The following is a 27,059-nucleotide window of genomic DNA, read 5'->3' as shown; positions in this document are numbered from 1 at the left end:
GTGAGATTGTCAAATCTCAGTTCTGGGGATGCAGCCCATTAATCCCCATTTTTTAACAGGCTGCCCTGGTGAGTGATGCTTAGACAACCAGCACTGTTTCTCAACTCCCACCTGACTAATCCATGCTGCTTTCCAAAGACACCTCCATCCTCCCAAACACAAGTACAGAACAACAGACATGAGGCAAAATCTCCCCCCAAAACCCTTCTTCTACCACACTGGGCTGACCAAGCCCAACGTCTTTGTGGGACCCCTGACTTCCTCGTCTTCTTGGTGCCCTCGGAGCCTGGCACACAGTAGGCACTCAATAAGGATGCTGTTGTTGCTGTTGTTTACTTACTAAGTCATGTCCAACTCTATGTGACCCCATGGACTGCAGCAAGCCAGGCTCTTCTTTCCTTCTTATCTCCTGGAATTTGCTCAAACTCATGTCCATTAAGGCAATGATGCCATCCAACCATCTCATCCTCTGTTGCTCCTTACTCCTCCCGCTATCAATCTTTCCCAGCATCAGTGTCTTTTTCCAATATGTTGGCCCTTCACATCAGGTGGCCAAAATGTTGGAGGCTCAGCTTCAGTATCATTCCTTTTAATGAATATTCAGGGTTGATTTCCTTTGGGATTGACTGGTTTGATCTCCTTGCTGTCCAAGGGGCTCTTGAGAGTCTTCTCCAGCACCACAAGTCAAAAGCATCAATTTTTCAGTGCTTAGCCTTTGTTATGGTCCAGCTCTCACATCTGTACATGACTACTGGAGAAACCATAGCTTTGAGTATACATATCTCTGTTGGGCAAAATGATGTCTCTGATTTTTAAAATGCTGTCTAGGTTTGTCATAGCTTTTCTTCCAAGGAGAAAGCTTCTTATAATTTCATGATGGTTGACATCGAACAGTGGTGGTTAGAGAGAAGACTGATACAAAATGGTCACGTAGACCTATTTCAAAGTTGATCAAACAGCAAAAAAAAAAAAAAAAAAAAAAGCAAAACTAAAAGAAACAAAACAAAACCTTACATCTATGCACAGAGTGTTTTGCCCCTCTGGGAATAATTACTATTATTACTTTCCTCTTATTGTTGTTCGCTCAGTTGTGTCCAATACTTTGCAACCCCATGGATTGCAGCATACCGGGCTTCCCTGTCTTGCACCATCTCCATGAGTTTACTCAACTCATGACCATTGAATTGATGATGCCATCCAACCATCTCATCCTCCGTTGTCTCCTTCTCCTCTTGCCTTCAATCTTTCCCAGCATCAGGGTCTTTTCCAGTGAGTCAGCTCTTCGCATCAGGTGGCCAAAGTATTGGAGCTTCAGCTTCAGCATCAGTCCTTCCAATGAATATTCAGGATTGATTTCCTTTATGGCTGATCCTGTTAGAGAAACCTAAACTCTTCCTCATTCAGGCTTGCCAGGAGACAGAGCTAGATGATGGGATCCACCCATCAGGGACAGAGATGCTAGTCCTCAGGTCCTGGGATATGAGATCCCAGTTGAAGCTGACTTCTCTTTGCCTGTTCCACAGTTGGAGGCTCTTCCTCATGGAGGAACCCAGGGAGGGGCTCCTGGTTTGTGCAGGCCTTCTGTTCCTTCCTGATTGACCTTAGAAAGAGCCTGGAAATCCTGCAGATCCTCACCAGGGTGAATGACAGGGTGGCCAGGCGCTTTGAATCTCAGTCTGATGCCCCTTGCTTCCACGAGTAGAAGCAGATCCCAAGTGTGGTCTCCATGCTCACCAAGGAACTCTATGTTTGAAGATAACCATTATAGCCCATATTCCAACAATCCCTGTCTTGCATGTTTGAGAAGCTTGAATAATGGAATTATTATATAAGAATCACTGGGTTCAGTAAGTACTTAGGAAGCTAGGAAGGACTCCCCTGTTGTTTCTGCCTCAATCTCCTGTCTTCCAGGCTCCCAGGAGAAGTCTTTCCCGGGGCACCGTCCACCCCGGGGCCCCCGCTGGCCCCTGTGCCCTGCCTGCCAGCCCCTGGCTGTCCCTGACTGGCCTGCGGGTTCCCGGCCGCCCGCTGCTGGCTTGGCTGTACCCCTGGAGGACACGGTGTGTGCCACGCTTGCACACACTGTGGCCCAGGCTGTTCGGAGGTTGGCAGCTCTAGCCTTTGTCCTGCTGCCCCTGGACCCCGTGTGGCTGGGGCCTGGGTGTGGCCATCACCCCGGGCGACATCCAGTGCATGCCAGGGCATGTAGTGAAGCTGGACTATTTTGCAGAGACAAAGAAAACAAAATCCTTCCTTAAGCCTTGACTGATGGCTTCTGTTCTCCTGACCCGCACAGAAATAGACAGTTTTCATCTGAGCGTCTCCCACAGTGACCCGGGATCAGGAGCACAAAGCCTGCTGATGCCCCTGCCCTAGCCCTACCATCCACCTGCAAGATTCACGGAGATGGCGAGCAGTCTTCAGGGGTGAAGCCCAGGAATGTTCTGGAAAGGCTCTCTCCTCCTGCCTCTTGCTCACATCTCACGGGGAATTAAACAATAAGCAGGGTCTCGTGAAAGTCGCTCTGAGAAGCTGAGTCACAACTGCCAAGGGGTCTTTATTATTTCTTTTTATTTTTTTCCAATTTTATTTTTTTTAAGTTTATTTTTAATTGGAAGACAATTGCTTTGCAACGTTGTGTTGGTTTCTGCCATACATCAACATGAATCAGCCATAAGTATACATCTGTCCTCTCCCCCTTGTACCTCCTTAAAGGTACAGGCAGCCCACCCCACCCTCTAGCTAGTCACAGAGCACCAGGTTAAGATCCGAGTCATACAGCAAATTCCCACTGGCTTTCTATTTTATATACAGCATTGTATATGTTTCAGTGCTACTCTCTCAATTTGATCTGCCCTGTCCTTCCCCCGCTGTGTCCAAAGCCTGTTCTCTATGTCTGTGCCTCTAGTCCTTCCCTGCAAATAGGTTAATCAGTACCACTTTTCTGGATTCCATATATGTGTTCATATACGATATTTGTTCTCTTTTTGACTTACTTCACTCTGTGTAAGGCTCTAGGCTCATCCAGTTCACTGGAAGTGACTCAAATGCACTCCTTTTTATGCCAAAGTGAAAAGGAAGTCACTTAGTCGTGTCCAGCTCTTTGCAACTGTAAATGGACTGTAGCCCGCCGGGCTCCTCCATCCACGGGATTTTTCAGGCAAGAATCCTGGAGTGGGTTGCCATTTCCTCCTCCAAGGGATCCTCCTGATCCAGGGACTGAACTCAGGTCTCCCACATTGCAGGCAGACTCTTTCCCTTCTGAGCTACCAGGGAATCCCCTTTTTATGCCAAGCAGTCTTTGAATCAACTAGATTGGGGCATTGAACCCAAGGCTTCTGGCTGGCGGAGGGGTTTGTACCTGGACGCTGAGCCTGTGTGCAAGGTGGTGCGGGTCTGTGCAGAGGGTGCTTGATTCTTTCAGACTCTCGGAACAGACCTGTGCAAGCTTCCATCCTGGAGAAGAAAAAAATAGAAAGGAGGTACATTCATAAAATGCTACTGATTATTTTTTTCCTTCAAAGAAAATTTTCTTCTCTTAATAGTAATGCTTTCAAGCAAAGGTTTGTAAAGTAGAAAATCTGGCAGATACAGAAAGAATTTTAAAAGAAAAGTTTTTTTTCTACCCTCCTTTTCTATTTTTTTAGGTTTGAAAGTTTTTCTATTGTTTGATAAATGATACATTTTGGTAACCAACTTTTCTAGGGAAAAAAACATGAGAGTTTAAGAATGCATTTAGTTTTCACTCTGGAACTATTTAGATTAAGGATTTCATGTGGTGTAGTGTTAGTTGCTCAGTGGTGTCCAACTCTTTGGGACTCCATGGACTGTAGCCCACCAGGCTTCTCTGTCCATGGGATTCTCTAGGAAAGAACACCGGAGTGGGTATCCATTCCTTTCTCCAGGGGATCCCCTGACCCAGGGGTCAAACCCAGGTCTACCGCATTGCAAGCAGATTCTTTATCATCTGAGCTACAAGGGAAGCCCTCTTTAAAGGACTTGTCTGATAAGTTCCATAAGCATCAGAGTGCATTGTTTGGAATTTTTTTTTTAATGGATAGTTTTTATTTCAGTTACCCTGTTGTAAAGTTTTGTGTCTTCAGGGACTGAACTGCATTCAGGGAGCTGAGTTTGCCCTGAGACACCACTTTAGGGCAACCCTCTTATTTTTCTATTCTTAGTTTCAGTGGAGGTTTTAAAAATAAAATTTTTAACTGTGGCTACTGAACTGTTAGCTACTGAACTTGGTAATTGTAAGATTTTCTAGAATAAGTTTCATTAGCATACAGATGCTTGTAATCAGCTGTTATTGTTGCTACAAATATCTCTTGCCTTTTCAAGCCCTGGGTAAAGCTGTACTAATTGTTCTAGCCTGCAGAACAATGTTAGTTGGGCATCACACATTTATGGGACCTCACTGCAGCCAACTGTTTTGATTCAACTGGGACAGATGTCTGTGTAGCTCAGAGAAACTCCTCATACACACAAAAGGCAATAAAAAGTTATTCTCATTCTTGTGGGAAAAGGACACCTTTTTTGGTGTGTTAGAATCAGGTTTACAACTCCATGCCTGTTTATGTCTAACTATGTCATCTTCTAATATTTCATTCTGAATTTACAGGGATGAAAATAGTTTGAATATAAGCCATTAAACTAAATATAAGCCATTTTGTCTCTCTCTATATATATACATCTAACTTTAAACACTTGTTCTGCTTCTAACTAGCTTTGTGATCCTGGGCAGCTCACACAACTTCTGTGATCCTTGTTTATAATACAGGGATGATAATATATATGCCATAAGATGTATATCCTCTAAGACTGCTGTTTTTTGGAAATTAACGTATGTGGTGATATTATTAGCACAGTGTGGAACACCCAGAGCACATTTAATTTGTTTCCTTTTCCCCAGCTAATTCTCAGAGAAGAATGTCATTTTTATTCAATTAAGCAGACATTAACTGAGCACTCATTATACGCAAAGTACTGGAGATACCAACCCTCCGTTCGAGGTTATTAAGAAGCTCATCTCTTCTAAGGATAACAGACCCCTCTTCTGTCCTAAAAGTCTGAAGGAAGTTCTCAGGGAGTCCGAGGGAAAAGAATATTAGTTTTGCCTGGTAAAAAAGGGTTTCATGAAAAGCTTGAAGCACCTCAGGTTAGTGCTTGAAGGATGAATAGTTTTGACCTGACAGAAGCAAGCTTTGGAAAACCAAGAACAGAAAAGAAGACGGTAGCCGACAAACCCATCAAGGCAGACGAGACCGCACATATGCACGGTGCGGCCGAGGCGCACTGCAGGGAACTGGGCCCCTCAGAGGAGAGGACCAAGCGCCAGAGAGACAGATGGGAGACGGAGTCGCCAAAGGCCCAGGAATTCCTGCGGCTCCTCCACGTTGCCCCTGCCAGTGCAGGACCCTTCAAGGCAGCCTGACGTCCAGAAGGCAAGTGCTGGCACTCCAGTGGAAGGTTGGTACACACCTATCACCTTAATTATTTACTCAGCACACACTCATTGAGTATCTACTATGTGCCAGGATCTGTCTGGGACGCTTGGGAGGCAACAGGGAGCAAAACAGGGCTCCTGCCTTCATGGGGTTCCATTCTCCCAGGGCAAACTCACAGTAATTAGATACACAGATAAGCGTGCTGTAGAATAAAGTTTTAAGGAATAGAGCTGAGAAGTAAAAGACAGTGTAGCAGGATGGACGAGAGCTGTTTTCCAGAGGCGGTCAGAGATGTCTTCTGGAGGTGATGCTTAAGCAGAGATCCAAGTCACATGAATAACCGTGGGAGAGGCTTCCAAGGAGAGGCGTGGCAGTGGCAGGGCCCTGATTCGGGGCCGGTCCACAGGCTCAGAGAAGAGCCAGGAGCCTGGGTGTTCCCAGGGCAGTGCCAGGAAACAAGGTTGGAGATTTGTGGGTGCAGATGAAGCTTCCTAAACTCTAAGCTCTATAACATGCCCCCCCCACCCCCAACCATGCTCTGACCTTCTGAGCTTGGTCCTCCCAGGATCTGAACTTGGCTCTTGCAGGGCAGAGTCTCTTGACTCTCCGTAGGCTCCCTCTGCCCTCACTCAAACCCCTGGCCTCAGTGCCCCCTGTGGCGCACAAGCCTAGACACTCGAGTTGGGAAAGGCAATGTCTGCAGGGATGCGGTCACGTGGGTGGCTGTGCCTCCCCGCAGTGTTCTCACCCGATTCTCACATAGCCCCTCCAGACTGCCTGTAAGGATGGGGCGGGCCACGGCAGGCTTGGCTCTGACCCTCCCCTCTCCCGCGAGTGTCTCCCTGGTGTCATCACGCCCCTGCCGCTCCTCTCACTCTCTGACCTAACCCTGAACACAGGCCCTTCTGTCAGTTTGCCCCAACCCAGCTGAGATGGATGGGGCTGGACGGTTTCGCAGGATTTTATAGGAGGCTGCCATCTATGGGGTCGCACAGAGTCGGACATGACTGAAGCGACTTAGCAGCAGCAGCAGCAGCAGTAGCACAGAACCCTGGAGGGACGTAACTAGAGTAACTGACAACTGCCCCCGCCATGGTGGCTCTCAGAACCCTCCAGGCCCCCCGCAACTGCCCCTCACTTGGCTCTGCCTCTTCCTGGGCAGCCCCCTGACCCCAGGGTCCCGGTCCCCACAAAGGGGCCCCCAGAGAAGCAGGCAGCCAACTCCTCTCTAGGTCAAGGCCCGCCTTCCACTCCACTTCCTGTCCCAGAATCCTCTTCTTCCTGCCTGATTGACACTGGCGTCGCTGTGGGAGACCCTGCCCAGCACCCCGGGGCTTGGCTGCTGCTGGCTTGGAGCCCAGCTCAATCTCTCCTGAATGAAACCGAGTCCCCCTAACACTGAGTTCACTTACGGAGTTATGATTAACCTCTCTCTCCAAGACTTCATTCCCTTGCTTGTCCTTCCCTGACCCCCTCAGGACTGAGGAGAGTCAAAGAAAAGGAGGGATTGAGGCCAAGCAGGACCCTGGGGGCCCTCCTGGATACAAAAACCCTTGTTTATAGAAAAAAGGCCTGAGTCCCCTAGGTCTTCCTCAAGTTCCAAAGAGCCAACTCACGCAGTTAACGATTAGAACAGTAGTCACTGGACTCCCGACTCCTTCTGGACACAGAGAAGAATCTGGTGCACACCTCGAGTTGTTTTGTAAAACCTAAGACCCTACCAGGTGGAGGATGGTGACTGCTGAGCACAAGCACGGAGACCCCAGGCTGAGGGCCAGAAGGGTGATGACTAAGATTCCTGAACCGTCGCCCTGCTACCTTACCACGGACCAATCAGAAGGAGGCCCACAGTCAGGCATCCTAGGACCCTCCGCTAACCCTGTCTCCAAAACCCTCTCCTGGAAGCCATCCGGGGGTTCAGGGCTTTTGAGCCTGAGTCTCCCTTTCTCCTCTGTTGATGTCCTGCAAGTCAACCCTGACTTTGCTGCCAACACCGCTGTCAGAGTTTGGCTTTCGGTACATCAAGCACATGAGCCCTCGCTCGGTAACAAGAGCTCGTCCTTGGAGAGTCATTCAGGGATCACAGCTTCTCCTGTGGGCGGGTTCCTCACAGCCCCACCTGGTGCCCCTGGACGTGGGTCGCCCTGCTCCAAGCTGCTTGGGGCAGGAGCTGGCTTGACACCTTGATTCTCCTCTCTGCTCTGTAGCTCGGGGTTGGGGGTGGCCAGGAACCATGAGGGGGGCTGGCCTCTTGCCTGGAACTCTGCCTGTGCTGCTGAGTGTCTGGCTGGAGTGGCTGGTGGGCTTACGGTGGAAAGAGAGGTTGAGGGGTAGGAGGGGGCAGAGACTGGCAAGTCTCAGGGTGGACACGTGGCTCCTTTTACCCATCAGGCCTTGAGCTGAAGACCTGTTACCCTGCTTCCAAGTGAGACCCTGAAGGAAATGGAACAGAGTAGTTGCCGAGATTCGAACAGGACACAGAGCGAGCAGAGTCTGGACGACCTTGGAGGACGGAGACCGAGAGGGACATGCCACATAACCTGAGCACGGATACCGATGGTGAACTCATGTGAGCCTGAGAGATTTGATTCCAGATCATTCTGTGTCCCAGACACAGCACATGGGGTCCATTTTCTTGATTCCCAAGGTGAAGAGACTTGGCAAAGCTCCACTGCGGAGGAGTGGAGGTCAGGGATGGTGTGCAGGTAGGCCTGACTTGGGGACTGGGATTGTGACTACCACACCAGACAGCTTCCTACACAAGGAAGCCTGAATCTCGTGGTGAGAAAACAAAATGGAAGAATGTGTTGAAGCAGGTCTCTGGGTCACGGGACACCATGCTGACGGCCCTTGTCTGTCATAGAGTACAGTGGAATCATCTAGAATACAGTAAGGAACTACCCAGCAAGAATCCTACAGAGTTGCTTCCACTGCCCAGGCATGGAGAGGATGAGACAAGGGTCCCCAGGACAAAGGCGCCCCTCCTCTAGGAGACAAAAGAGAACACGTTTATGAACCTTTCCTCACCCCTATCTCCTGTCACCATGGCAACTGCCATGATATGGGTGGGATTCATCCCCCCAAATTCATGTTCATGTTCGTAGCCCTAATGCCTCGCAACGTGAACTTCCCAAGAGACAGGGTCCTTAAACAGATGTGATCGTTAAGGTAAGGTCATTAGGATGGGTCCTAATTCATGTTGACTGGTGTTCTCAGAAAAAGGGGACATTTGGACAGAAAGACAGACATAGAAGGACAACGTGCAAAGATACAAAGATGGCCACCTGCAAGCCAAGGATGGAGTCCCTCGTGTGAGACAGTCCTGTCTGTGTGTGGTACCTGGCTCAAGCGGCCTGAGCAAATGAACCCACACCCCACGAAGGGAGAGGTGTTGTCTCTACCTTACAGATAAGGAAGCTGAGGATCAGAGATGTTCCATGCCCCCTCAAGGCTTGTCCGGTGGCTCAGTGGTAAAAAAAAAAAAATCTGCTTGCCAATGTAGGAAACATGGGTTTGATCCCTGGGTCAGGAAGACCCCCTGGAGTAGGCAATGCAACTTACTCCCATATTCCTGCCTGGGAAACTGCTGGTGGGCCACAGTCCATGGGGTTGCAGTCAGACACGACTGAGCAACAATGACAACAAGAAGGGTCTGACATCCATCGGAGGCTGAGATTTGGGCTGCCGAGCCTTCTCCCGCCGCGTGGAGCTGCTCCTCTAGATGGGGGCGTAGGAGGCTGGGGGGCCCTGGGGTTTCCCAGGCCTGGAGCAGGCTGCACCCTTGCGCTGCAGCGGAGGAGTCCCCGACGGTAACCATGGTCACTTGTTCCTTCCGGGTTGTGGTGGAAACCGGTCCAGTGATCTCCCTGGTGCCCACATGGGGCAGGACACCTCCCTCCCGGGGGAGGGAAGGGATCAGATTCCGGGCAGCCAGGAGGAAGAAAGTTTCCTTATTTACATCGGAAAGCTAATGAACGCCCCGTGGGAGTTCCAGCTCTTTAACCCCAGGGGGCTGAACCCTGGGAAAATAAATAAGGTGGCTTGGGGACATGTGTGAAAGTGGCAGTGTGCGGGCCTTGGTGGCGGCCCCTCTGCCAGCTGCCGTCATCTCATCGCCGCAGCTCAGGGTCTCCTGGCCCCTTCGCAGGGCCTGCTGGCCTTCGTCCCTTCCGCTACGCCAGCTTCTCCACCCCTGGGGGGCCTGGGGACTGGGGACAGGGGCTGCTCCTACCTCCCCCTTGAACAGGGAAGGAGACTCAAGCTCAAGGATGCAGAGAAATCCCCAGCCAGTTAGTGGCAGAGCTAAGATTCCAACACAACATTTTATTGTCTCTCCATAGAAGCCAGTCAGAGCCCACTGCTGAGCGCCAGCTGTTTGTAAGAGGGAAGGAGGGGAAGGGTGGAAACAGAGGCCCACCCACCTCTCTGTTGTGTCTGCAGGGCCTCGGAGCTCTCCCGTCGTGGGCCCTCTTACCCACCCCGTCTCCTAAAAGTGTTGAAACTGGGAACCAGGTTGGTCCCTGCACCGAGGCCCCAAGGCCACACGGCAGGTGCGATCCGATCACTCCAGGGCTGGGTTTGTGGAGCAGGCTTCTCCCCAGAGCAGAGGAGCTGGGAGAAGATTCCAGGCCGTGAGGTTGCTGGGGGCTGGGGTTGGGATGGTGCTTCCGAGTTTCGCCACCTGATTTCCATCCCATTCATCCTGTGACAGCAGCTTTCCAGCTGGGGCCCAGGGAGACCCTGGTCGGACTCAAAGGATGGAGGGGGCATGGAGGTAAGTGACTCACCTTGAAAGACCACATCACAGGGAAAGAACAGTAAGTCTGACGAAGGGGCAGCGAGCACAGACCTGCCACCTGCCCCCCACCCTCTGTCCTGGGGGTGGGGCTGTAACAGGATGGATCTTCCAGGCAGCCAGGAGGGGGCAGGAGGCGGGGTAGGGGGAGCTCTTCATCCAGCAAAGGCCCTAGGGGTCCAAGGGGCCTGATAAGTGACCCCCTCGAGGATGCTGGGGCCCCAGCAGGGGGCTGCCTCCCCCAGAGCCTCAGGCGAAACCTGCAGAGGAGGCTTCCCCACTGGAGCTCCTTCCCCGGGGAGGAAATGTATGTGGGGGGGGGGTCATTCCAGCAGATCCACCCTGGACAGGAATAAGCTACAGGCTCGAGTCTATTCTCCTCCTTAAAATATTGAGACAAATTCACATCACATAGACTTAATCCTTGTCAAGTGTACAATTCACTGGCATTTAGTCCATTCACGGTGTTGGACAACTACTCTGTCTAGTCCCAGCACACCTTCCTCACCCCCGAAACAGGCCTGACTGCATGAAACAGGTGCTCCGTCCCTCCCCCAGCCCCCAGGAGCCTCCCCCCCATCTGCATCTCTCTTGCTGGGGTCACCTCTTCGGGATGCTTCCCACAAATGGCACTGTACGACCCTCCCTTCTTCTCAGTGACCTGCAGAGTACTGGGTCACAGAGAAGAGCTGAACTGTGGTTTCCATTCTGATATATGTTATCCTATGCTGAGACTCTCATGCATGTGTTTTACAATGAAAGTCACACATTTCACGGCAGGAAACCCGAAAACTGACAAAAATCCCAAAATAGACACTTAAAATGGCTCCTGGCCCCATTACTCAGAATAACTATGCCAATATTTCAGAGATAAATCTTCCACTTTTCCCCTCAAGCTAATATCAGTGAGCATCCAGGTTGTTTTACCAGGCTACGTGCATGGGGTTGGTTTCATGACTTCTCTGTATCTCCTTTCCTACCTATACAAGGACATGATAAGTAAGTAAGTAAAGTCACTCGGTCGTGTCTGACTCTTTGTGACCCCGTGGACTGCAGCCCACCAGGCTCCTCAGTCCATGGGATTCTCCGGGCAAGAACACTGGAGTGGGTTGCCATTTCCTTCTCTAGGGGATCTTCCCGACGCAGGGATCAAACCCGGGTCTCCCGCATTGGAGGCAGACGCTTTAACCTCTGAGCCACCAGGGAAGCCCAAGGACATGATAATAGCACCTCATTCAGGGGTCCATTGAGAAGGTGAATGAGTGAATAACGTGAAGTACTGAAAACAGAGCAAGCCACAGAATAAATGCTGACCCAATGCATACACATCAGCTATTATCATATTTTCCCCACAGCTCAATGTCATGGGGATCATTGTATCTGCAGAGGAAGAAACTGGGGGTCAGAGAGGTCAAGCAATTTGCCAAAAGGCGAAAGGAAGCAAATACTGCTTTTCTAGTCCAGGGTGCGCTCAGTCATCATCACCGCCTCCTTTGGCAGAGAAACTCCAATATTTTGGCCACCTGACTCATTGGAAAAGACCCTGATGCTGGGAAAGATTGAGGGCAGCAGGAGAAGGGGATGCCAGAGGATGAGATGGTTGGATGGCATCATCGACTCGATGGACATGGGTTTGGGTGGACTCCGGGAGTTGGTGATGGACAGGGAGGCCTGGCGTGCTGCGGTTCATGGGGTCGCAAAGAGTCGGACACGACTGAGAGACTGAACTGAACCGAACTGAAGGCTGAGTTGCTGGGAGGTTGGTGTCCGCGGTCACACAGCGAGCTGGGGCACAGCTGGTTCCCAGCAGACCTGTGTCTGCCTCCATCCCGCCCCCATGGCCACCTCCCGGGTACCAGAGGCCCCTCACCTGGGATGGAGACCCCTGACCGGGGCCCTCACCTCTGTGCGGCTCCAAGCTCCCCATTCTCCCTCCTGGGTCCGCAGGGCTGCGGTCGGCGTCCGCCCTGGCCGCCCGCTCTGGTCGTCTCCAGGGCACTCCACGCGCTCCTGCGGGGCCGCCGGAGAGCAGAGCGGAGTCCTGAAGACGCCGGCTCGTCAGTGCCCGGGTCCCCGCCTCCGGGGCTGCCCGGGGCTGCCCGGGGCCGCGCGGTGCCCTCGGAGACGGTCCAGGGCCCCGGGGCGAGGCCGCGCCAGGACGCGCCGTCTGCTGCCGGCCCGGAGCCAGGCCCCCGCCGCCCCGCTCGGACGCCGTCCATGGGGCCTCCCCCTCCGCCCCGGAGCAGAGTGAGCCCTGAGCAGCCCCGAGAAACGCCTCAAGCCCCGAAGCTCGGAAGCCGCCTCAGGCCGGAGCTCTCAGCACCGCCCGCCCAGCGTGCTCAGCGTTGCTTTGTAACCAGAACAACCCCACGGGGCGTGGAGCCTTCCCTGAGATTCCACAGGAGAGCTTCGAGGCTGCAGCCTTTTCCCAGGATGCGAATTAAAAACACCACCCGACCAAGACGGCATCACAGATAATTCGCCCTGGACCGCGGGGCCCCAGGGCTCACGCGCGGCTCGAATCCCTGCAGGGCGCTCGTGCCCACGTCCTCCGTCTGTCTGGAGGCCTCTGGAGACGAGGGCGCTTCTCGGCAGGAGCTGCGCCCTCGTCACTAGGGGCCCACGCGCTGCCTGCGTCCTGGCCGCCCCCGGGGAGCCCCATCCAGGCTGCGGCCTGGCCCGCCTGTCGAGGAGGCGGCCTGGCTTGTTGGATGGAAGCTGACTCTGGGAGCGGGACACCCTTCCCTCCAGTGAAGCTCGTGCGTCCTCCAGCTGGGGGCTTGGTGGCCTCGGGTAAACCTCCCGGTTCCTCAGTTCCCAGGGTGTCTCCAGGTGAAGCCTTGCTGGTGAACTTAGAAATTGCAAATGCCTTGGCCTGTGTCCCTGGAGGCTGTCAGGCACCGCTGAGCAGGCGGAGCCCTGCTGCGTGGATGGTGATGCTGGCGGGTTCGGGTGTGGCCTTGACACCGGGGAAGACTCACAACGTCCACTCTGGATAGACCTGTGGGGCAGGCGATGCCTGGGGGACTCTGCCTGCCCAACCTCTCTCCTTGGTCCTTTTGAACAAATGAAAACTCACTTGATACACCTGGAAAATCCTGCTCATCCATGACCCATGAAGAAGGCTCCCAGACACAGAGGAGATCCTCAGGCCTAGAGTTTAATTGACGGATCAGAGGACTAAGCAACAGGATCGCTCCAACATCTAGAGCAGAGGTCCCCAAGCCCCTGGACCACGGGTGGGTCCCAGTCCATGGCCTGTTGGGAAGCGGGTTGCACAGCAAGAGGTGAGTGGCGGTGGAGCAAAGTGACGGCTCCTCTGTGTTTACAGCCACTCCCCATTGCTCCCGTCACCGTTGAGCGCCTCCTGTCCCACCCAGGACAGAACTAGATTCTCACAGGAGGGAGAACCCTACTGTGAGCTGCCCCTGCTAGGGGTCTAGGTGGCATTCTCCTTAGAGAATCTGATGATCTGATTCTGCATTTTGGTGAGGTGTATAACTATTTCATTGTCTATCACAATGTAATAATAATAGAGGTAAAGTGCAATGGGCTTCCCTGGTGGCTCAGCTGGTAAAGAATCTGCCTGCAATGCGGGAGACCTGGGCTCGATCCCTGGTTGGGAAGATCCCCTGGAGAAGGGAAAGGCTGCCCACTCCAGTATTCTGGCTTGGAGAAGTCCATGGACTGTGTAGTCCATGGGGTCGCAAAGAGTTGGACACGACTGAGCGACTTTCACTTTGTCACACTTGTCACTTTGCACAATAAACGTACTGCCCTTGAATCATCCTGAAACCATCCCCTCCCCACCCTTGGTGTGTGGAAAAATTGTCTTCCACGAAACCGGCCCCTGGTGCCCAGAAGCCTGGGGACCGCGGCTCCAGACCACCCTCCTGTTGTCCGTGCGGCAGACCCTCCTGAGGGTGCCCCTCAGCTGGCTCGACCCTCTTCACCTGCTGCCAAAGCCCCCGCCAGGTCTGGGAATCCCCTCTCCCACCTGCGCCTCTGAGCCCACGGGCAATGGATGCGGCTCAGTCTGAGCCATCCATACTCCCTCCTCACCTGTGTCCCTGATGGCTTAGGCGAAGCCGTGGGAGGCGACCCTCATTCCTGACGGAAAAGAAGAGGGTCCTCTGGGGACTGGGTCAGGATTTCCTCCCTGATGGAAAGGATGTGTGAGGAGCAATCGCCCCTCCTGTTCCCAGACGTGATTCCAAGAAGGTTTGCGATCAGAGGCTGAGCCCCTCTCTTGCAGCCATGAGACAAACCTGAGAACAAAAGCCAGTGAACCAAGCAGCGCAGAAAGCACCCAGGCCCTGGGTCAAACCAAACAGCAGCTCCCAGCTGATGCTGTGCTCCTTGTATGTGAGAGAATAAATCTGTAGTTGCTGAAGCTGTTGCTGTCCACACTTGAGTGTATGTGTGAGGATCACTCGGGGTCTTGTTAAAGCACAGGGGTGTGAGTTGGGGCTGAGTGAGGCTCCCGAGTTTGAGTTTCCAGCAAATCTCAGATGATGCCGATGCTGATCCAGGGGCTACACTTCTGAGTGAAAAGTGAAAGTGTCTTTCAGTCGTGTCCAACTCTTTGCAACCCCACGGACTGTAGCCCACCAGGCTTCTCTGTCCGTGGAATTCTCCAGGCAAGAATATTGGAGTGGGTTGCCATTCTCTTCTCCAGGGGATCTTCCCGACCCAGGGATTGAACTTGGGTCTCCCACATTGCAGGTAGATTCTTTACCATCTGAACACCAGGAAAGCCCTTACCTGCGTACAGCAATGAAGACCCAGCACAACCAAAAATATAATTAAAAAAAAAATAAATTTCCAATTAATTCTCAGTTTCATTTCAGTTGTTTTCAGTTTTTTATTATTACTATCAGAATAATCTTGATAAACACAAAATCCAATTCAATCCAATAAACATTTGCCAAGTGCTTTCCAAGCTTCCTGCTCGAGCTCTGATCTAAGGATGCCAGTATTCAGGCTGATGAAGGTGACCAGGACATGAAAGAACCCAAATCAAGCGACATGTCAGGTGAGATAATGGTGCAGTCTGTCAGCAGTTGTGAGCACCCAGATGAAGGAACAAGCGGTTCTGTTGGAAGCACAGGGCGTCAGGTAGAGAGAGCATGGGCTGGATATATACGGGTGGATGGAATTGCAGGCCGAGGAAACAGTTTGGCAGAGGCAACTTGTTCTGAAACAGTGCGACATAGGAGGATAGGAGTGGTCAGTGATGTAAAGTTGGAATCCAGGGGTGTGCATAAACGTGGTGGGTATGACCTTGAGGTTAGCCAGGATCAAGACAGGAAAGACCTCAAGTCAGACCCAGAAATGTGGACCTTTTCCGTAAGCAGCTGAGGAGCACCAGAAGCTTAAAGGCTGAGATGTGATGAGATGTCACTGCTAGGCATCACCAGAGAGTGAGCCATCAGCTGACAGTCTTGAAGGTGGCACAGGTCACACTCACCTTGCATTCCACACAGTGACTAACGCTGCCCTTCGCCTAGAGTGGTTACTGAGTGATGACTGAATAAATATTGTTCTTTTCCCTCCGGCTGTTGAGCTGTCTCTTGAGAAAGGCTCTGGAGAAATCGCCTCTGGCTCGGTCAGAGGCCCCCGCCCCAGGCCTTCCAGCCTTCCCTCCAACAGCTCCACCACCCCTGCACTGTCGAGACTGGCATCCTCATCCTGCCTGTCTAGTGCCATCTCTTTGAGGATGAGCCAGGTTGCTTTTGACTGCATCTCACTCAGTGACAGAGAGAGCCTGGGACACTCAGCGCCTCGCGAGTACTCTCTGGATGAAATGAAGGAGTGCGTGGATGACCAATGGAGGGGCAGAATGAATGAGGTCTGGGTGGAGGCTAGCCCTGCTCGTCCTGGAGCCAGTAGTGTCTCATCCCCTGCCTCCCCTGTCTTCTCTACAACTCATAGCAGGCACGAGGGCTGTGCTCTTCAGCTGCAGGTACTGTTTGCCCCAGGTGCCATCACAGGCCTTTTTAGAGCTGTTTCCTGATGTCTTTCATCTGAACTTCTTTTTATTTATCATTTATCATATTTTTGGTTGTGCTGGGTCTTCATTGCTGTACACAGGCACTTCCCTGGTGGTTCAGATGGTAAAGAATCTACCTGCAATGTGGCAGAGCCAAATTCAATCCCTGGGTCGGGAAGATCCCCTGGAGAACGGAATGGTAAGCCACTCCAGGGGTGAGGGGAATCCTGTCCAACTCTTTGTGACCCCCATGGACTGCAGCACGCCAGGTCTCCCTGTCCATCGCCATCTCCTGGAGTTTATTCAAACTCATGTCCATTGAGTCGGTGATGCCATCCAACCGCCTCATCCTCTGTTGTGCCCTTCTCCTCCTCCTTCAATCTTTCCCAGCATCAGGGGCTTTTCCAATGAGTCAGTTCTTCACATCAGGTGGCCAAAGTATTGGAGCAGCAGCTTCAACATCAGTCTTTCCAATGAATTACATGTGACAAAAACAGCAAAGCTTATGCTCCCTTGCATGCTTACTGACAGTGTTCACACAAAGGGCAACTTGTCTTCTCTCTTCTCCAGTTTCCCAGGGTGGTGACTGACACTCTTTGTGACAAAAGGGACTGAGGGCTAGAGACTCAGGTTAGAGACTGATAATTCCACAGGGAGCCTCTCTGAGGCCTCTGCCCCAAGATGCGGAGGGGACAGGTGTGCATGCATTGCACGTACCCATCTGTGGTGCACCTGCGTGAGAGTGTGCAGGTGTGTATGTGTGTGTGCTTATGTGCAGAAGCACACGGCCATGTGTGCACTTTGGAAATTTTATTCAAAAGAAGCAGACATCTTTAAAGAATGATTAAGATGTTTTAGAGTGATTCCCTTTTTTAAAAAAGATGTAAAAAGCCTAGAGATAATCAATGAACTTGTATGGAGAAATTTCATTATAAAACACTAAAAGATGTTGAATATATAAGGCTTTGAAATACCTGTATCACTAGAGAAAAAGTCTTCTAAGATCTCTAGTTATTATTATTAGTTTGATCTAAAAAGACAGAGGAACCAGAGATCAAATTGCCAACATCCGCTGGATCATGGAAAAAGCAAGAGTTCCATAAAAAAATCTATTTCTGCTTTATTGACTATGCCAAAGCCTTTGACTGTGTGGATCACAATAAACTGTGGAGAATTCTGAGAAAGATGGGAATACCAGACCACCTAACCTGCCTCTTGAGAAATCTGTATGCAGGTCAGGAAGCAACAGTTAGAACTGGACATGGAACAACAGACTGGTTCCAAATCGGAAAAGGAGTATGTCAAGGCTGTATATTGTCGCCCTGCTTATTTAACTTCTATGCAGAGTACATCATGAGAAACGCTGGACTGGAAGAAACACAAGCTGGAATCAAGATTGCCGGGAGAAATATCAATCACCTCAGATATGCAGATGACACCACCCTTATGGCAGAAAGTGAAGAGGAGCTAGAAAGCCTCTTGATGAAAGTGAAAGAGGAGAGTGAAAAAGTTGGCTTAAAGCTCAACATTCAGAAAACGAAGATCATGGCATCCGGTCCCATCACTTCATGGGAAATAGATGGGGAAACAGTGGAAACAGTGTCAGACTTTATTTTGGGGGGCTCCAAAATCACTGCAGATGGTGACTGCAGCCATGAAATTAAAAGACGCTTACTCCTTGGAAGGAAAGTTATGACCAACCTAGATAGCATATTCAAAAGCAGAGACATTCCTTTGCTGACTAAGGTCCGTCTAGTCAAGGCTATGGTTTTTCCAGTAGTCATGTATGGATGTGAGAGTTGGACTGTGAAGAAGGCTGAGCTCCGAAGAATTGGTGCTTTGGAACTGTGGTGTTGAAGAAGACTCTTGAGAGTCCCTTGGACTGCAAGGAGATCCAACCGGTCCATTCTGAAGGAGAGGGGATTTCTTTGGAAGGAATGATGCTAAAGCTGAAACTCCAGTACTTTGGCCACCTCATGTGAAGAGTTGACTCATTGGAAAAGACTCTGATGCTGGGAGGGATTGAGGGCAGGAGGAGAAGGGAACGACCGAGGATGAGGTGGCTGGATGGCATCACTGACTCGATGGACATGAGTCTGAGTGAACTCCGGGAGTTGGTGATGGATAGGGAGGCCTGGCGTGCTGTGATTCATGGGGTCGTAAAGAGTCGGACACGACTGAGCGACTGAACTGAACTGAATTAAAATTTCTGATACTTTATCATTTTAACCTACCACAAACAGCAATTTCATTTGGTTTAAGTTTTAAAATGACTCATGGTTTTTTCATTAAGTTGATACAACAACCATGAGTCATTTTTTAGATAGAGTCAGCATCAAAACCAAGCATTGCACATGGCTTCTAACAAATAGCTTCAGTGTTATGAGGTGTGACATAGCGTACTCCTTTAAGATAAATAAACATGAATATCTTTCCCATTTGCAACCATACAGAAGGCTGTGCCCTCAACTCTCTACCATCTCTTATTTTTCTAAAGTAAAACTTTAGCACTTTGTATCATGTGATACACTGAACAAGAATTCTGAAATCACTTGAGTAATGGGCATTTCAAGTTTGGAATGCAAATACTGTTCTACAGGTCTAAGATGAATGCTACCTGCCAGCCAAGTTACTATTAGCTGGTGTTTATTTGACCATTTTCCTCATTTTTCTGACAATGAGTAACTTGATGCACAGAATTTGACCAAAAAATTAATGTTGCTTTGATAAAGTAACTAAGCATTTTGACTGTACATGAGGTCATTTTTGAAGGAGCAAGTTTAGCCTGGCAATGCACAGTTAAGATTCACCTCAGAACAAAATAACACCTGCTAATCATGCTGCGATTCATGGGGTCACAGAGTCGGATACGACTGAGGGACTGAATTGAACTGAACTGAACTGAATACATCTCTAGTCACTGCACCCCCCACCTCTCTACCAGAGACCAGTCTCTAGGTTAAGGAACCATATAGTAATAAATGCATGAGAGTAAAATCAGCTTTGAGCCTCAAAACTATCTGCAACCAGACTGCCTAAACATATGCTCAACTGCTGTGTTCAGATTTTCTATGGAACCCCCAAAGGAACCTGCTGTCCATCATTTCAATCTTGGTTGAACAGAAGAGTGACATAATCCCAATCTAATCATGAGAAAAAACCCAAATTCTCAATGGGACACATTCTCCAAACACCTGAGCAATCCTGAAAACTGTCAAGGTCATCAAAAACAAGGAACATCGGAGGAAACACCACAACCAAAAGAAGCTCTATCCACAAATAGCGGAGAAGGCAATGGCACCCCACTCCAGTTCTCTTGCCTGGAGAATCCCAGGGACAGGGGAGCCTGGTGGGCTGCTGTCTGTGGGGTCGCATAGAGTCAGACACGACTGAAGCAACTTAGCAGCAGCAGCAGCAGCATCCACAGAGGAGTCACGTCTATTAAAGGTCACATGGGATCTCAGGTGGCTTCCTGGACAGAAATGACTGTGCTGCTGTTGTTGTTGTTCAGTTGCTCATTCGTGTCTGACTCCTTGCAACCTGATGGACTGCAGCCCACGAGGTTTCCCTGTCCTTCACTATCTACTAGAGTTTGCTCAAACTCATCTCCATTGAGTCAATGATTCCATCCACCATCCCATCCTCTGTCGTCCCCTTCTCCTCCTGCCTTCAATCTTTCCCAGCATCAGGGTCTTTTCCAATGAGTTGGCTCTTTGCATCAGGTGACCAAAGTATTGGAGCTTCAGCTTCAGCATCAGTCCTTCCAATGAATATTTAGGACTGATTTCCTTTAGGATTGATGGGTTTGGGGTTTGGATCTTGCACTGTAGTTCAAGGGTATTATTTTCTCAGTGTATTGAACTATGACTTAATGTGTGGACACAGCCTAAGCACAATGCTGGCACGATGTAAACATTCATTGGGAGTGATGGTCTATTTCTCTCCATGAACGTCCATGAAAAGGAGGGCATGGGAAAAGTTCAGAGGACCAATGACACCAACAGAGAGGAGATGATATTGGAGCTGGACCTTAAGGACCTATGTGTGTCTGGCAAAGCTGGACTGGAAGGGCATCTCAAGTAAAGGGAATAGCATGAGCAAAAGCAGGAAGGGGACAAGCTCACAAATATACAGGAAATGGTGGATGAGTGGTTTAGTGTGGCCAGATTAAAGTGTGTGTGTCTAGAAGTGAATTTTAAATAATAGGCTGAGCTAACAGGGAAAAGGCTACAAAGCTTTGTCTAATACCATGACCCCTGTTTAGAAGGGAAGGGTCATGGCAGAAGTTGGGACTGGACCTTCAACAGAAAGGGTGAAGATCCATGGGAAGTTGTTGGGGGTAAGTTACATGTTCTCTGCCATATCTTAGAGACACTTCTCAGAAAAGATCCTGGAGTCCACATGTTGTCTTCTAAATTTGCTTTGTGTTCTGACCTATAGTCTTTCTCCAGAAAGAATCTGGCTGCCACCTGGGGATAAGATGATATTCTTGTTTTGCAGGAGACCACCTTGGTCTGCATCTCCTTGTGGAACAATGAAGCTTTGTCTTGCTTGGGTCCAATAATCCTCCAAAATATCACTATGTAAGTACCTGTTTGAGCAAGTCATGATTCAATGAGGTGATGATCATAGCAATGGAGATGGATCTCAGGATGAGCCAATTTTACACGAGGCTTGGAGTTTGGGGAAGTAGCCTCCTTCAGTGGAATTCATGAGGAACATCCATAACTCTGTGACGTTTGCAATTCTTGAACAGGTGGAACTTGGATGGAATCCAACCACAGTTACAACTTGCTGTATTTTTATTGTGGGTTAGGATAATGTTCTAGAAAATTTCGCTTAGATGCCAACCCAATTTCATATACACCCATTTGCATGTTGAGGAATCTTTTAAAAGTTCATGAGATGTCTATTTCTACACAGCATCACCATCTGACCCAGCAATCCCAACACTGGGCAGATACCCTGAGAAAACCATAATGCAAAAAGACACATGCGCCCCAGTGTTCCCTGCAGCGTGGCTTACAGTAGCCAGGACATGGAAGCAACCTAAATGTCCATAGGCAGAGGAGTGGACAAAGAAGGTGTGGTACACGCATACAACGGAACGTTACTCAGCCATGAAAAGGAAGGAAACTGAGTCACCTGCAGAGACGTGGATGGACCTAGAGACTGTCATACAGAGTGAAGTAAGTCAGATAGAGAAAAATAGATAGGTATTAATGCACATAGGTGGACTCTGGAGGCATGGTACCAATGAATGTGTTTGCAGAGCAGGAAATAGAAATGCAGACACAGGAAAGGAGGAGGAGAGTGGGACAAATTGAGAGAGTAGCAGGGAAATATATATACATTAGCATGTGGAAAAGAGATGGCTAGTGGGAATCTGCTGTATAGCACAGGGAGCTCAGCTCGGTGCCCTGTGGGGACCCAGATGGGTGGGATAGGAGTGGGTGGGAAAGAGGCTAAAGGAGGGGATGTATGTGTGTTTGCATTTATATATATATATATATATATATGTATGTATGCATATATACACATAGGATTCACACTGCTGTACAGCAGAAACCAACACAACATTGTAAAGCAATTATACTCCAGTAAAAAGTATATGTGGAAAAATTCATTAGGACTGAGAATATTGACCTCATGCCGACGTGTTTTCTGTCACCTGGAGCTGAGTGTTGACACTTAGACATCAGGAACTACCCAGTTTGCCATCACTCCCAGGACTCTTCATTGTTCCTATCCCGAAGGCAAGGGTCAGCTGCCGTCTATTACTTATTATTACTCTTATAGTTCTTATGCTATTGCTTTCCTTACAGCTGAGTCAAGAAGAACAAGGAACAACTTCTTATGCTCAAACATCATGAAAAGTAAAATAATAAAATGTAGTGAAGTCCGTATCATTGCAGATGTGAGTTCTTTTTTACATTCTCAGTAAGGAAACAAAATGTACCTGTTTTTTAAAGAATACAACTAAAGGCCACCTTATGAACCAAATCTGTCCTGCTTCACTTGATGCTAATGAGTCTGCTTCCTGAAAAATTTAGTCCACCGGGCTCCTCTGTCCATGTGGTTTTCCAGACAAGAATACTTCCTGACCCAGGGATGGAACCCACATCTCTTACATCTCCTGCATTGACAGGAAGGTTCTTCACCACTAGCACCACCTGGGAAGCCCAAATAATTCAGCATGAGACCCTAAATGAGGTGCTGCTATTGTCAGTTGTCAGTTGCTGAGCAGAGGGAGGGTCAAAGAGGTTAAAATCACAGCTAGACGAATGCTGTGCCTGGGGCCCCACTAGATCTAGGCTCTGCCTAGAGGAGGCTCAGCAGAGTGAGGACCCCACCTGTGACCACAAGGTGCAAACTTTTAACAAGACCCAGATCAGGAATTTCCGCCTTACCGGCATCTCAGGGCCCAAGGGTTCCTCTGCCCACCTAGTGACTTCGAGCGCCCCAGGTGAAAATGGCGGTTCAGATGCTAGGGTGGTTCCCCCAGTTCAATCCTTCATTCGCCAGCTGTTTATTGAGTGTGTCAGGTAAAAAGAGGACAGAGTGGACCCTGGGAGTCCAGGCTTTAAACCCTGGGCTCCTCATCCTCCTAGCCCTGTGATCTTGGCCCAGCCTCAAGTACCTTCAAGCTCCAAAATTCCATCTGGAAAATGGGACGAATTATATTGGAAGGACTGATGCTGAAGCTGTTGCCCCAGTACCTTGGCCACCTGGGGCAAAGAGCCGACTCATTGGAAAAGACTCTGATGCTGAGAAAGATTGAAGGCAAAAGAAGGGGGCGACAGAGGATGAGATGTTTAGATGGCATCACCAACTCAATGGACATGAATTTGAGCAAACTCTGGGGCATAGTGAAAAAACAAGGGAGTCTGGCAGGCTGCAGTCCGTGGGGTCGCAGAGTCGGACGTGACTTAGTGACTGAGCAACAACAATGTAGGTTAGTGTATCATGGCGGGGCTCTGACGAGATTTGAGGGAGAGCTTTGGGTAGAATGAGTTAGTGTTCATAACTTCCCCCCCCACCTCTCCAAGATTCTGCTGCTGGGGTCCTCTTCCCATCACAGAGGGTCTTTGCAAGGCTGTGCTCAGTTGGCCACTGGGGGAAGAAAACGGCTTGGAAGAACCAGGTCTAATGGCACGCATGTAACACTCCCCGCCTCCCACACTTACACACAGACAGGATTACGCCAAGCACTTTCCCTGCAGGAACTGGCTCTCTCTGAAGGGGCGTGGCTGGGAGGAGTGTGAATAAAGTGACACAGGTATGTGAGGTGTAAAAACCCTGTCTGTGTGGGCTCTTATATAAAGGGCCTTCCCGGCCTCTCACGGTGGATGAGACCACGGGAAGCGTGCAAGCTTCCTCTCCCATCCGGGGTTGCACTGGACCTGCAAGCTCAGAACAAGGTAAGAGCTGGCTCTCTGAAGAGTGTCATTCCTTGCCACCCCCCATCCCTACCCCAGCTCCCTTGAGGACCTCAGGTTCCTGGAACCTGGATCTCCTCAGGGACAAGTAGGGGCTAAGTCCCACTGCCGTGAAGAATGAGCAGGTCTCTATCGGACATACCTAGCTCCCAGCCCAACTTCATTTTGGGAGCCCACATATTGTGACTGTGGGCTCCCTGTATCAGGGAGGGCTTCCCTGGAGGCTCAGATGGTAAGAATCTGCCTGCAATGTAAGAGAAACCAGGGTCCGATCTCCAGGTCGGGAAGATACCCTGGAGAAGGGAAGAGCAACCCACTCCAGTATTCATGCCTGGAGAATTCCATGAACAGGGGAGCCTGGCGGCCTTCAAACCATGGGGTTGCAAAGAGTCAGACATGACCGAGCGACTGACACTTTCCCTCTGTCCTTTTATCAGTCCTAATGAGAGTCCATATGCCCAGAGTAGATAATGGGATCAAGACCATTCTCCTAATCAGCCTCTTCTTAAATAAAAGTCTGTATTCTTTTCGAATGGAGCACCTGCAATGTGAATGATCTTATCATCAAAAACTAAGCCAGACAAAGTGAGTTGTTCCTAATCACTTTTTTTTTAATTTCTGAAAGGCAGAGTAAGGTGAAAGCAAGAGGGATTCAGGGACAGGCGTGGTGGTATAAAGGACCAGGAGAGTTTCCGGCTGCCTGTCTCAACTGTGTCACTTGCCCATTATGGGATATTGAGCAATTTATTTGCTGCTCTGAAACTTAACTGTCACGCCTGTTACCTGATGGTGATGTATTATGACCTGCCAGGCAGGGCTCTTGTGTGAATTAACAAGGTGAAAGTGAAACACAGGTCATGTGCTTAGCACGGAGTTGGTGTCAAATAGAAATGCTAATTCTCCTCTTTGAGGGGTGGTTTTTGTCGCCCACTTGATAAAATCTATTCAGTTTAGTGTAACAGTTAAAGTCATCCTATGTCTTTAATGATTTATTTTTAAAAGCATTGACTGGGGACCTTCTCTATGGTAAGGACAGTGTCAAAACATTCTAAATGCGTTGGTGAAAACTCATCTCTGTTCTCCTGGTTGACTTTGCCCAGTCAAACTGTGTGATTGCCCATTCTTCAAGCCATTCCCTGGGCTCTTACTGAAGCCCAAATGCCCCTGTTCACCAACTGCTCATCTCAGAGTGTCCAGGCCTCGGGCATGTTTAACCTTGGGTCAGACATCACCTTGTGTGTCACTTACCATGTCCTTTCTCGTGTGATCACCTGAGTCCACATGGAACGGTGAGATAGAAACTCAGCCCACCACAGCTGAGAGTCAACAGTCATCTCACCCAACATCTTCATTTTCAGATAAAGGAGCTGAGACCCAGAGCAGGAGGGTGACTTGCCCAAGATCAGGTTGGGGGACATGGTTGGGACAAACTCCAGGTCAATGCTATTTCAGTTCAGTTCAGTTCAGTCGCTCAGTCGTGTCCGACTCTTTGCGACCCCATGAATCGCAGCACGCCAGGCCTCCCTGTCCATCACCAACTCCCGGAGTTCACTCAGACTCACTTCCATCGAGTCCGTGATGCCATCCAGCCATCTCATCCTCATCAATGCTATTTAGATTCCCCCAAAGAGTTGCCTCCAAGTTTTTAGGATGTGAGACTTTCTTATTCACCTTGATCAATTCACCATCTAGTCTAGGGCATGGCTAGTAGTTGGTGCCTCATGAAAGTGCATTGACTGTTGAATGGAGCTGGAGTAACTGAGTGAGGGGATGAGGGCGTGAGGACTGACGGGGTTCAAAGGGTGCAGAAGAGTGAGCGAAGAGCAGGAAGTTTCTGGCATTCAAGGCTCAAGCAGAAATGTGAATAGAGCAGCTGCTTGTCTACTGATTCCAGGAAATAGAAGGTTCTTGGATCTTACCCTGAAGCAGGCAGACCTGTGCCAAGTGGAGGGGAGGGTCCTCCAGCCCAGCGCTGACTCACCTGCCTTTTGTCAAACAGGTTCCCACCAAGCTGAAGGCATGAGGACCCACGGCCTCACCCTGCTCTCCCTCCTCCTTCTGGCTGTTCTGATGCTCTTGGCGGAGGCCAAAAAGGAAGGAAGGAAGAGACACGGCAGCAAAGCCAGCACAGAGGAATCGCATGCTCTGGGCAAGCCCGGGAAGGAGCCGAGGAGCCAGCCAACCAAGCACCCGATCAAAGGCAAGTTCATCACCCCGGACCACGCTGACTGCAGATGGGCGGTGACCAAGCAGGAGGAGGGCATCGTGCTGAAGGTCGAGTGTACCCAACAGGACAACACGTTTTCCTGTTTCTTCACTGGCAATCCAACCTCATGCCTAGAGTTGCACAAAAGCAACACCTATTGGAAACAAATTGGCCGGAATCTGCGTTCTCAGAAGGTCATCTGTGGTGATGCCAAGAGTGTCCTGAAGACCAGGGTGTGCAGAAAGAAGTTTCCAGAATCGAATCTCAAGCTGGTGAACTCTACTCTGATTAGGATCAAGAAACCCAGCCAGGAGTTAGTGGAGCCCACTCCCATGGACACGGTTGAAGGGACTGCCTCCTCCAGCCCAGAAAAGACCCGGACCATGACCACCAACGGTCCTCAGTGTGAGGATGAAGACTTGGAAAACCAAAGGAAGGCAGCCCTGGAGTACTGTGGGGAGGTCTGGGGCTCTTTGTGCAGATTCTTCCTCTCCATGGTACAGGGCAGTTCATGCTAACGAGGTCGAAAGAGAACAGAGTCCTTTAGGAGGTGTCACGTCAAAGCCTTTTCATATGCTGTAAAGATCTCCTAACTCCCTGTCAGATGAACATTTGTGCTATGGGTGTGCAATGGACTATTTGAACAGATTTTGCAATTTTTGTCTCTATGTTTGGAATTTGTTTTGTATTCATTTCCTTAGATTTGATTTTAAGAGGCTATTGCCCTGTATTTTTCCATGGCCCACAAAGCTTTGTTTCTATGAGCAGTAAGGACCAGTCTTTGAACTGAATGAGTCAGAGTGGTAATTTCAGTGCAGTGCACTTTCTGCCCAGTTAAGATAATAAAGCCCTGTGCCTTTTTCAGAAATATGTTCAATCACTGTTTGATTTCTCTCTGCCTAGTTCCAATGTACTTGCAAACAGGTCCTCATATGTCAGTGGAAAAAGTATCCTGTTCACCAGCCATCCCAGGTCATCCCATAAGTTGATCCATTCCTGAATCCCTATCTTCCCAATTTTAGGCTTTGATCTGTGGTATTTGATGCTTACTGAACTGATTTCACCTGAAGCATCATGTGATGAAGACACCTGTCAGGGGCTCATAGATAGGAGGAGGGCAGACAGGATTCAAAGTCAGGACATCAACAAACCACATCCATGAGCTGGAGCAAAATCCTCC

General features: G+C 49.8%; 1 protein-coding gene across 1 annotated transcript; it reads left to right on the top strand.

The window, feature by feature from the left end:
* Positions 1–23,515: 23,515 nt before the first annotated feature.
* Positions 23,516–26,749, top strand: LOC120861771 (fibroblast growth factor-binding protein 1). Its single transcript, XM_040237558.1, has 2 exons — positions 23,516–23,655; positions 25,673–26,749. Exon 2 carries the CDS (start codon positions 25,693–25,695, stop codon positions 26,395–26,397), a length of 705 nt encoding a protein of 234 aa, XP_040093492.1. The 5' UTR covers positions 23,516–23,655; positions 25,673–25,692; the 3' UTR covers positions 26,398–26,749.
* Positions 26,750–27,059: the final 310 nt, after the last annotated feature.

The sequence above is a fragment of the Oryx dammah genome, unplaced genomic scaffold (assembly GCF_014754425.2).
Source record: "Oryx dammah isolate SB20612 unplaced genomic scaffold, SCBI_Odam_1.1 HiC_scaffold_3, whole genome shotgun sequence".
NCBI classification, from domain to species: Eukaryota; Metazoa; Chordata; class Mammalia; order Artiodactyla; family Bovidae; genus Oryx; species Oryx dammah.
This window is presented reverse-complemented; position numbering and strand designations above follow the sequence as displayed.